This window comes from Anopheles bellator, chromosome 2, assembly GCF_943735745.2.
Source record: "Anopheles bellator chromosome 2, idAnoBellAS_SP24_06.2, whole genome shotgun sequence".
Lineage (NCBI taxonomy): Eukaryota > Metazoa > Arthropoda > Insecta > Diptera > Culicidae > Anopheles > Anopheles bellator.
In genome coordinates this window covers 37825918-37837684 of record NC_071286.1, presented here as the reverse complement: position 1 = coordinate 37837684, position 11767 = coordinate 37825918, and the positions used below count along the sequence as shown (strand labels likewise).

The 11767-nt window shown below is 49.8% G+C and overlaps 3 protein-coding genes across 3 annotated transcripts; all 3 read right to left on the bottom strand.

Annotated features, from left to right (window-relative positions):
* Positions 1-2895: 2895 nt before the first annotated feature.
* On the bottom strand, positions 2896-3771 carry LOC131210811 (uncharacterized). The gene is made up of 2 exons (XM_058204103.1): positions 3586-3771; positions 2896-3486 (listed from the first exon to the last, which is right to left on the bottom strand). The coding sequence occupies exons 1-2, from the start codon at positions 3617-3619 to the stop codon at positions 3260-3262; spliced, it is 261 nt and encodes an 86-aa protein (XP_058060086.1). The 5' UTR covers positions 3620-3771; the 3' UTR covers positions 2896-3259.
* Positions 3772-5247: 1476 nt separating this feature from the next.
* On the bottom strand, positions 5248-6399 carry LOC131207496 (uncharacterized). The gene is made up of 2 exons (XM_058200111.1): positions 5637-6399; positions 5248-5555 (listed from the first exon to the last, which is right to left on the bottom strand). The coding sequence occupies exons 1-2, from the start codon at positions 6397-6399 to the stop codon at positions 5248-5250; spliced, it is 1071 nt and encodes a 356-aa protein (XP_058056094.1).
* A 2013-nt stretch (positions 6400-8412) lies between these two features.
* LOC131211206 (protein apnoia) lies at positions 8413-9980 on the bottom strand. The gene is made up of 3 exons (XM_058204598.1): positions 9863-9980; positions 9335-9468; positions 8413-8544 (listed from the first exon to the last, which is right to left on the bottom strand). The coding sequence occupies exons 1-3, from the start codon at positions 9978-9980 to the stop codon at positions 8413-8415; spliced, it is 384 nt and encodes a 127-aa protein (XP_058060581.1).
* Positions 9981-11767: the final 1787 nt, after the last annotated feature.

Genomic DNA, 11767 nt, shown 5'->3' with positions numbered 1-11767 from the left:
AGTAATTAAGAGCCACCTGTGCGCGTAGTGGGTCGAAGGGGTGCAGTGGAGTCGGTGGGTGGAAAAAACGCAAATCGCCCCTAGTATTTATAGTTACGGCCCGGGCCCTCGTGCTCGATTCCCTTACGGTGGAATTGCTTTTACTTACACTTCGGCGCCGGTACTCGTGCGGTAGGAACTGGAGTAAAAGCCAACGATCTGGTCGTCCAGCCGTCCACTGAACTCGATCGTCAGTTCCGATATGTAACCTTCGGCCATGCTTCGGCTGAGATTTACCATAAAGAAATCTCGCTGGTCGTCCCTGTTGGTGTTCTGTTTGTGTAAAACAGGAAAGGAAGACCATCTTAGACGAACCTCGAACTCCAAAATCGCCCGATGGCAGTCAGTCAACACCTACCACGAATATCAAGGACGTATCGTTGAGGCAGCTGAACCTCACCGTTCCCAGATCGAGCAGATAACTGTGGAGCACGATCTGTTCGTTCGCGCGCATCGTAAGGATCGTAATTGTGGCGCGCCCCGTGAAGGTACCTTCCTGCAGATTCGGGTGCAGCAGCAAGTCGTAGTGTAAAGGTACGTTATCCTGCGGGAGACGGTAGTTTATAACGGGCACAGGAGTCGGTAACTCCTCGACTGCAGTTGTAGTAGAGCCCGGTGTAGTCGGTGACGTATCCATTGACACTGTGGTCGAGGTTGATTCATTGCTCTCCGAGGTGGTCTCCTCGGAGCTGGACGTAGGTTGGACCGAAGTAGTTGACGCTTGATTTATATCATCGACTTGCCGCCAGCATTCATCCAAGTCCGAGGCGTTGTTGTTGTTGGAGACGGCCAGCGCAATCGTAGTAATAACCATCGCAAACAGTGCCACGGATAGAAAGGTGGCAGCCTTGTTGTTGAGTATCCAGTCTTTCGGGGCGGACAGATTTTGTTTTTTTTTTATGGCAAATGAAAAGAATAATTTAGAACACCGACTTTTTCGTTATCAACAAATCAGGGGGCGATATGATAGCAGGGTACGGAATATTCGGAAGGTTCAATTTTTCGAGCACGTAGGAAATATGCCACTATCGTGCACTTCACAACGATGGGATGAGATGGGCACCAGTTTCGGTCGGGAGATTCAATTTCGTCCCAAAGTAATCAGCAATGTTACTCTAGCCAGCAAATCTATTGTCCCAAAGTGACGTGCCTGAGACAGCCCTCGGTGTCAGATATACCTACCTTTCGACTGTTGTACAATTTGATTGACCATTTTTCTTCTCTAGGGCTACTATCTACCCGCCCGATGCACAATCACTGATTAACACGTGTTCCCACCGTCAATGTTATCTGGCGAACGCGTCCAGGAACCGCCGCGAAGAGCCGGCCTGCCCAAGGAACGGTTGAAGATGAACTGAAACCTTTGCTGACAAAAATGGTTTATTAGAGTGTACCTCCTAGACGTGCCGGTGAAACGATTACCTATTTACTACCCTAGCCCGATAAGCTGTCTTAATTTCACGCACGACGCCTTCAGATAGCGGGCAGAAGAGGGACAGAGATTGCAGTACCGATCGATTTCAAACGTGCGCCATATGTCCGCGTGGTGGATGATAATACAAAAATACACAAAGCATTTCAATCTCATCTTTCACTTATTTACTCGCGAAACACTCAGGACGCATGCCTGCACGGTTAATCAATTGACTCATTCTGCTACGTTTTATTTGTGCCTACATGAACACTGTCACCCGAAAGGAGATAAATGAGAAAAACCGAAGCTTGATTGATAAGCGCGGAATACAGTTAATATTGTGAATCATAGTTGAGATAGAATGATTGTCCGAATAATAGGTTAGAGATTCAAAAAGACCATTCCAAAACATGTTTGCAGTTTCGAGGTTAACTGGTCTAGATCAGATATCCGGAAGAAAGCGCTTTCAAATCCCTCAAGCAATATTGCGTACAATTCTGTCGATTGCACAAAACGTTCCATGCGAAGTTTTTTGATATTTCGAATTTTGATAACGGTTACGCTGGTGCAATGGTAGTCGCATGCTTTGGCCTAAGGCGTCGATTTAAGGCGTCAATTGTAGATGTAACATTACATGTACGAATGAAGCATTCATTCTCCTTTTGCTGACGCCTCTCCCATCAATTCTTTCATTTTGTTCGTTATATTCATTTTGTTTCGTCTGAAAGTCAATACCTTACATCGATGTTCCGTTGAACTTACAAAGCAGCAAGACTGCATACAGGGTTTGTTTAATGTTTTGTAAGGCAGTCGGTAAGTCGGTAAAGCCGTGAATACCTCAACAAGTGCGTGAACCTCTAAAAGTTTGTGAGGCTTGTGTCGATGCCTGGAAGGTTTCTTCCTTCCACAGGCAAGACTCTAGATGACTCACAGGCAACCTTTATCAGATGAATAATTCTTCTCTATTACACTTTTATCTATGATTAATCACTGCCAGCTTCCCAGATTCGTACTAGTGCAGAAGCTTACTTGGCCTTTTTGTCTTCCTTTAAAGCCTTTAGCAAGTGCTGCAGGTTTTTGTAGAAGTTTCCGAGGCACTACCTTGGCAGTGCGTTTGATACATGATATACTCCACTCCTTAAATCCCTAAACATGCACAGGGCTTTGCCTTGGAATTTACAACTTCCACCAGCCTTACGATGGTAGAACCTGTGCTTTGCTGTGGGCCGAAAGCTTGGTTTACCCGGTTTCTTGAACGGGTTTTCTTTCCGTTGGGCTGTTCGTGCAATGCAGACACCACTTTGGGCAAATCACCCATGGACTTGATAACCTGATAAGAGCCTATTAGTCACTATAAGCACGCTTAGATGGAACCATTGAGATACCGTCGACGTGAATCTCCAAGTTCCGCTGCCAATTGCGGCCATGTGAGCATGAGTTTGCTTGACTTGGTATGAGTGACACCGTCCACTTTGTCAAACCAGTGACGCGTTGTGCAAATTTTGTGATTATGGCTAACGGAATTTAGGAAGAAGCAATTGTTTATCACCGGGATTGAACAGAACGTGTTGTGTTTGATGGGCCTCCGAATCGTTTATCGTTTATTGTTCCGATTTTTTACTCCAGCGCAGTGCAACGCTTGCATTCACCGCCTCAACAGATTCACCTGACGACGAGATTTCCCCCGATCGCATGCTGCGCACGGTTCTCAACTAATGGTTAAGTTTGATAAAACAGGTACACGTATTTCGTTGTGTTCCCGCCAAATGCTTCGCTGAAAGGATAAGTGGTCCCGGTTTGCAGATTCTAGCCTGATGCCGTTGCTACTGTAGTGGTAGGTTCCGTAGTAGCAGTAGTAGTAGTAGCGACTACCGTAGTCGTTGTCAAGCTTAACAGCCTGTCCAACTCTGCCCGACACTCGTCCAAATCGGCCGCATTATTGTTGTTCGATACGGCCAACGCTATCACGGTGATCACGAACGCAAACAGGGCCACACTAAGGAATGTGACCAGCTTATTGTTCATAATCAACTCTGTAGAGAAGAAAACAAAGGCCAACGTTAGCGCCATGGACAACCACCGGCCAGGATGCGGCCTGCCCCCGTTGCTCGAATTTATTGGGTTTCACTCACCGCCGACATTGCTCATACACTGGGCGCAGCTCATCTTGATACTTTTTCGATGGGTTGGAACACTGTGCAACGTTGGCTCACGGTTCCGTGTGGCACCACCGAGCTTTTGGTGACTTTTTTCTTCACAGTACGGCTTGGTTGACCACGGCTCAACCTTTCCCCTCAGCTGACACACTAATGACTAGCAGCCAGCAGCATTACGGCACAGCCACAAATGAATAGCAAGTGTAGGGTGTCTCATTATCGCCTTATACAAACTGATAAAACATCATATCGCACCGCGATAAGACACACTTATCGATCCGCCCCACCCGGTCTTGGGTTACGCGCGGAGATTTAGTAAGCGTGTCAGAGTACCTTGCGCCTGTAAAAGCCTTCTCTCCGCGGCCAGCATAAAGTGGAATTCTTATGCGGAATGCTCATGTTATGGCAGTTGCCAGCTTTTAGAAGGCGCGCGCGATAAGCGAGCTATCGCTATGCCAGCTTTCAAGGATGGCCTGGTTCGAGCACGCTTTGAGTCACCAGCAGTGTTGCAACACCGAGTAAGTCGTTTGAAGCTGTTGGAAGAAAGCGAACACTATCAATGACTGGGCAAGAGATAACGATTTTCCCTGACTCGTCGTCCCCTTAAACCAACGGACGGAACGGGCTTTTCCTTGGCGGCAGCCCATGCAGCCCCGGGATTGCGCCTGAATGTATGCCATATGCAAGACCGGGCATGTATTATTTTCTTTGATGTTTCTGAAGCCGTCCTGATAATGTCCAATTGACCAATAAATTACCATATCTCGGGCACGGTACTGTTTCCGGTGCCAATTGAACCCCAAAGGCCGCCAGTTCTCAATCGTAATCTGTCTGAACACCTGTTTGATGCTACCAGCCCTCGTTGTGTCCATTGCTTGTCGGGGTTCGCTGAAGCAGTTTTAGCAGGAAGACCCCAGACTAACTGACACTAGGAAAGATCTACTGTTTCTGTCGATTGCTTGACTATTAAAACTTCAAATCTTTGCCAAATACAAAATGCAGAGAATTGGAAAAATTGAGAGACATGTTGGCTGATTTGTTGTTCGGCGAAATTGAAGCTGAAAACTTGGACGACATGCGGTTTCAGCAAAATCTTCGGAATCCAGACACTAGATGAACCCTATAGCAAAGCAGCATTGAGCGATCCCTTGACAGTTTGAGGCAACGAACTCAACCCCCTTTCGCCCAAAACCGGCCAGTCCGGCCCTATCAGCAGGTGTTGTTGCAGTTGTTTCCCCAACAAGATAACAACACACGTGATACGGGTCGTGGATGGGGGTTCTCCCGTTCAACCAGGAGGTGGTCGTTCAACACCAACGTACGGCCCAAAAGGGGGTTAACCCCAAAAACAACCGGAGGTATGCAAAATATGCATCGGATTCCATCCCCACAGACCCCGGTCAATTATTCTCTTCCGTTAAGTTCTCTTCCTCTCACCTGGCGGGCGCACCGTGCCGTGCCGTGCTATTTATTGTTTGTACTGGCTCTCAGAGCCACTGTGGACCGGTAGCCCCTCCGGCGCTCGCCCTCGCTTACCGCTTACCGTAATTATAAGATACTAAGGCTCCATCCTACCGGCTATAGCAGAGAGTATAAGTAAACACGGCGCCCTCCGTCCGCTTCCCACGGTCACCGGACCTAGTTAACCCAATTGCTCGGCCGGCCCTCGGACAGGTAGGCGAAGCCCTCGCTCGATGGCTCGTACCGCCGGTCGGGCAGGTCTTTCACGTACACGTCGCGGTCCTTTTTGGTGAAGTTCTTGAACGCGCCCAGCAGCAGCAGGAAGATGGCCAGCTTGCCCGCCATCAGCGACTTGAGCAGGAACAGCTTCACGGCCGTCAGCATGAACGGTATGACGGCGGACTGGATCAGGAAGGGCAGTATAAACAGCGGTATCACGTACCGCAGCATCTTCTTGCCCCCGATGCCGCCACCCTCGGCGCGCCCTGTCGAATGCGGGGGTTGGGAGAAAACAGAAGTGGGGATCAGACGTCAGACGACTGGCCGTCTGTGGCGGGGTGTCTTACCGGTGTGCAGTATGTCACGAACCAACTCGTGGTTCAGCTTCACCGAGACGACACTATTCGGCTCATCGATCGTCATGTTCAGCACCGGCGGAAACGTGTACTTCCTGACCGGTTCCTCCTCCTGGGGTGCCTGCTGCTCGGGACGGCCCTGGCCCTGCTGCTCCTTCGCCCGCTCGTCCAGCTCGTCCAGAAGGTTCTCGATCAGATCGACCTCCGTCCGGTTTTGCCGTTGCTCGGCGTCCACTCCGTGCCAAACGTCATCGTCACCGTCTTCCTCCTCGTCGTCGTCGTCGTCATCCTGTACCGTCGCGTCGTCCACCTGGATCTCGTCCATCCGGTGCTCCAGGTGTAACGGAACCGCCCGGTCCTGCGCTAACGGCTCTTCGGCCGCGACCGGTAACCCGACCGGTGGCTTGCTCCGCACTCGGCTACTGAACTGCGCGGTCGCCCTGCGCGCTGGAGCAGCCGAAGCCGACGTACTAGAACCCGCAGCCGTCGTCGAATCGAGGTTAGTGAAATCACTGGCGGCGAGCGTAACGGGTTCTGGGTCTGGCCGCTGATCAGACGCCACGCCACGCACTTCACTATGCACGGTCGCTTCCGGCGGCTTTGCACTGGGCCCCGGTTCCTCGGTCCGGCCTTCAGCCTTCAGCTGCCAGGATTTGCGCATCTCGCCCGACACCGACACGGGGCCCGCGCACACCAGCGCAACCAGCACCCACAGCAGTAATCCGCAGCCGCAGCATCTGTTGGCCGTCACCATCGCCGTAGCAGGCAGATCCCACAACTTCACTCAAGACTCGAGACCGGGGTCCGGGAAAACACTTTTCCTCCACAGAAGCAACTGGGCGCGCGCGCGTGTCTCGACGGTTGCGACTCTCTCGGCGAACTGGAGAAAACCGTCCGCCCGGTGGTCGATTATATTTTATTGAAAATGTGCCCACAGTTTTCCTTTCCCTCGCTCGCTCTCTCTCTCTTTCTCTCTCTTTCTTCCGCGCGGTGAAGGGGCCCACTTTTCCGCGCGGTCTCTTTCGCTCTCCGTTTCGCACTCTCCTTATCGCTCCGGGTATATTCTTTCAAGCCGTCGGCGAAGACGCCGACATCCAGCCCCATACGTGGTCTGATCAAAAATGTTCGCAACATTTGAATTTCCGCGGGCTAACCGGTGTATCCGATTTTCGATTTTGGCTTATGGTGAAAAATTTGGCCAATTTGAGTAATCGTTCATTTGTTGACAACTGTTTTGCTTGGACAAGATTTGGCTCATCGTCGATTTTTGTGTAGTACAAAAGTAATTGACCACGAAGCGGTTGTGGAAAAAGGAAAAAACAGAAAATAGTCATGGGGGGTCAGATCTGGGGAATAAAGTGGCGTTAGCATCACTAGAGTGTTGTTTAGGCCAAAAATTCGGGCAGAAACGATTTGTTCTATCCTTTGGCAATGAGCACAGCGACCCTGCAGTCAAAATAACTGTAAGCAAAACATTCGACCGAAGTTGGCTTTTTGACGTCCACATCTTGTCGGACCTCTGAAAAAAATTTGAACCTCCGATAAGCGCTGCTTTTGGTCTCAATAGATTCACCGTAAGCCACAGTCAACACTTCGATTACGTCCAAGCTCTTGATTTCGTTTTTCACAAAAAAATTGATAAACATTCTTTGCCATCCATATTTTAGAGTAGACAAAAATCGACGATGAGCCAAGTCTACTCAAACGATTACTCGAAATGGGCCGAACGTTTCACAATACGTCAAAATCGGAAAATCGGATATACGTAGCCTGCGGAAATTCAAAGGTCGCGAAATTGTTTGACCAGACCACGTATGCACCGAGCCCCCGAAGAGTCTTGGAAACCTTGGTCTTGGCGTCCCAAGCGAGTCCCGGGCCGGGCCGGTTGTTGCTGTCACACTCTCGCCGGCGGATGTGGGTCGCACGCACACCTCGCCACAGCCAAGAATCTGCATCTTCCACGCGCTGCACTTCGCGCTGATTGGTGGCGTGTGGCGTGTTACCGTCATTTTTATGATAATTCCCTGGCACTACCTTTCAGTGCCGAGCCGAGCCGAGTGACGAAAGTGAAAACCTCACCCAGAGTGTCACGTGTCGGGGGTGGGAATCCCTCCCACGGGGTGCGTTGACGTTGCGTTGGGATGCGTAAAATTCGCGCTCTGGCGGATTTTCAAAATTGGCCACACGCGGGACCTTGTGTGCGCGCTCCATCAAGTGACACCGGTGGGCTCGTCTGGCGAATGAGGCCGCCGGCCGGGGTCGGGTACCGGTACCGTTCCGTTCCAGATCTAGATCAGGTTCCCTTTTCTGGCGAGCCAGTGCCAGTCAGCCAGCCGATGTCTCTTGCTCATCGGCACCACCCGGAAAGACGACAACCGGGGGAGCCGGTATAGGAAATGGCACCGGACACATGCACTCACATACACACCCGGGGGACACTTTCACGGCGGACCGTGATCGTGACGGTAGGGACGGGGGGGGGCCCCAATCAGTCGGACCCTTGGCGCCGCGTTCTTTCGCCGAAAATAATGTGAAATTAAAGACACGATCGCGCACGTCCGACGGGACGGGAGCAGAATTTTTAATTGTGGAGAAATTTATTCGGCACCAAATCTGATCGGCCCTCGATCGGAGGTGGCCCGATTGGTATAGGTTTAACGATCTTTGGTGCGTGCTCGCCGGTCACGGCCATATGCAAAATAAATAAATAAATAACTATCATAACGAACTAGAGCAGCGGGACTGGCGGGTCACAGAGTCACACACGTCACCAGTCCTTGTAGACGAGCGGAATGGGGGCCGGAGCGGGCGCACTGTAGGCCACCGGAAGTGGCGCGGGCAGCGGGGCCGGGAAGCTTCGGGCAATTACTTGCGAGATAGTAAGCACCAAAAGGATGACCTGTTCCAGAGTAGAAAGCACAAGGAAAAACAGGGTGTTTTTAAGGTACATTAGTGTGTGGGGTGACTCCAAACTGGGTGACCCTTCTCCGACCCTGTCCGTGTCTTGTTGCTTGTGGATGGCTTAGTTAGAAAATAACCTTCAGATTGGCACCGATTGTCAACTAGTGCCGATGAGTTAAAGCTTACAATGATCCTCCGTAAACTGTCGATTAAACAATGTCAAGTTTTTTGCTCATTGTAAAGGATACATTTCACAGTAAGAAGCTCGATGTTTGGGTACCAATCGAATTTCCATCGGCAAACGATCGTGATGAAGCGACTCAATCGGTGGCCAAACCAGGACTAACCAGGCCAGGGAGGTTCTATTGTGTATATGGTGGGACTTGAAACGATTCATTTATTATGAGTTGCTTCCGTTATCAACTAGTGGACCGTTTAAAGCTAGCGATTGATCAGAAACGGCCAGAATTAGCCCACAGAAGAGGTGTGGTGTTCCATCAGGATAACACAACACACGTCTTCTACAAGACAAGACACAGACTTCTATAAGAGAGACGTTATGAATCTACCATAAAAAATGTAACAAATTATGCAACAAAACGGTGCATATTGGACGCAAATCGTACCATCGGCCACAGCCGTTAAATAAAGTTTTGAAATTCACGCAAAAACATTGGACTTTAGCTAAACTTATACTAACGTTTTAGAAGGCAACCATAATAAAGTACATTTTCACGGTGTTACGGGATCTTTCTATAAACACTCCGTCCCGGTCTCGGAATACTTACGCCAACTCCGAGGCCCTTCATCGACACCACGGTCAGCGCGGAGAGTAGCGTCGTGATGACGCCGACGACGAAAGCTGCCGGGATCATGGCGTAGCTGATGCGCTTCAGGAAGTGGTGCCCGAAGGTGCGTCCCTCTGCAAGGTTGAGTTAGAGCCGGCGGTTAGTGGCGGAATCCTAGCAATTCAATTTCTGTTTTCTCGGTCACGGAATGAACTGGCCGCGGTTAGAAAAAATAGACCGAAAAGCTGGGGCGGCCTGTGTTTATCGACCGTTGTTGCGGCAAGTCCTGAGATATTGCGAACGTGCCACGTATAATGACAAGCCCCGGCGCACAATGAAGTGATAAATTTGTTCTGCCCCACCGAGCACGCGTTGCTCGGATGTGGCCCCCGCAGGAGGTCGACCCATTTATGCGGATGAGTAGAACCACCCGAGGGTTAACTTTCGCCCGCAATTAACTCAACTTGCACTGCGGTCGTTGATTAGCCGCTAGCCGCGCACTGGTCCGCCGCCACGTGGCTCACTAACCTGCCAAATCACCATCGTTAAGTACGCCATCGGCCGTTTCGGCCCCGTAAGCCAGGTTCAGGATGGCGCACATCACCACAACACCAACCACGGCCGTACGGCGATCAAAGGCAACCATTTCGTTCGGTTTTTGGAGCAACGTTCGATCTCTAAATCTCTCTGCCGATTTCAGCTTGCGCCGTTAGAACGTTTTGAATCGAACGAAACCCTGAGCAAGAGGAACTGCACCGGACGGCCGCTGGAACACTGACTGTGTCATCGAAAATCGGTTAGTTGGCATTTAAACGGTTGCCGGTCGTGGTCGCTCCCCAAAAAAAAAACAATCACCTCCCGCCTCTGGTGGGTGGTAGGTGTCATACACCCCCACATTCCAAGCACCCCAAAAAGCACGACAACCGACACTGCACGATTCCATTGTGCCGGGGACCGACTTTGATGGCGGCCTGCCCGTTCGTTTTGGGACGCGTGCCCAGCGAATCGGGAGGATTGATTTCACCCACCGGACCATCGGTGGGCGATCGCGTCCGGAAAAACTCTCGCTTTCGGTCACTTTCCTCACGAGGCCGTAAAAGGGAAAACCCTGCCCCGGACGCGATGCTACCGGATGCCGGATGCAAATCGCCGATGACCCATTAGCTGCGTCGATTATGTCCGTCGATGTGAAGGTTGCGTCCGCGGGACGATCCATCCACGGTAGCGTACGATTAGCCGTGCTGGACTGGAAACGGAGTGTCCACGGGAAAATGGCACAGAAAAACCAGTGGCTGGACCATCCGCGAAATCGATAATCTGGATCGTGGCCGCGCGGCAATAATTGCAACACTGTGCGCAACCAGCGATTGTAGCCCTTGACTTGGCCCCGTGCTGCCGATCGGAGTCCCCTTTCAAGGGCACAACTTTCCAGCGATGCATCTGGGTGCTAATGAGTGGGTTCTGCGGGTTTCCCTTTTCAATCCACATATTTCTCACCGACCGAGTCCCCCGCCTGGCCGGACTCGGCCGGCGATGATGATGAACAATTTTCCATCATTACCGTGATAGATCGTCGGGGATGCTCGCGTTGTCAACTTACTGTTAAATTTGTACCTTGCTGGGGGTGTTCGCCCGGCGTTACAAATTAGATTCAAAAGTCTTTGATCTTTTCGTTTAACGAACGCTTGAAAGGTAATTTGTTAGCCGTTCGGCCAGACATCGTATGGAGTAAATTGAAAAACTTCCTTTTTTTACTTGTATTATTCGTTTAATCATGGGTCCTGTAAGTAGTCTTTATCAATTTTGTCACCAATTGCACGTCAGTCACCATTTCTCTGCCAACACTGCTTAACAGAGAACCTATTTAAACTGATTGCAAGGATATTATTTAAATTAAAATTGTTTGTCAAGCATTTTTAACAATGTTCTCCAATGTTGTATAAGTAGAAAATTGAAACCTAAACCATTTTTCACAAATTAGGAATACTTTGGAAAGTTTATGGTTTAGATAATGCATGCTGATAGCTGGAGACAGAAGCTGTTTCGACTGAAATTTCGATACCAAAAGTTTGTCTGTTCGGTCAATTACTAAAAATCAGTGCTATTTTACAACCAATTGAACTAGTGTAACGCATACTCTATTAACAAATCTTAAACATTCATCTTAAATCGTTACAAGTCATGGCAAGGCCGTTTGGGTGTAACTAAAACAATAGCTGCAATAGAAATCTTTTAAATACGTTACGTCGCATTTTTGGAACAGTAAATATAATAGAATATCGCTTACAGTAATAAAAGTTGCAACTCTATCCAGCTGTCCTCTGCTAGTGCTCCCCATATTATATTATATTTTATTACATTTTATAGTGTAGACTAGTAAACTTTAAAGTATACCCTAAATGGCCTCCACATGAAGTGTTTGCGTTGCTATGC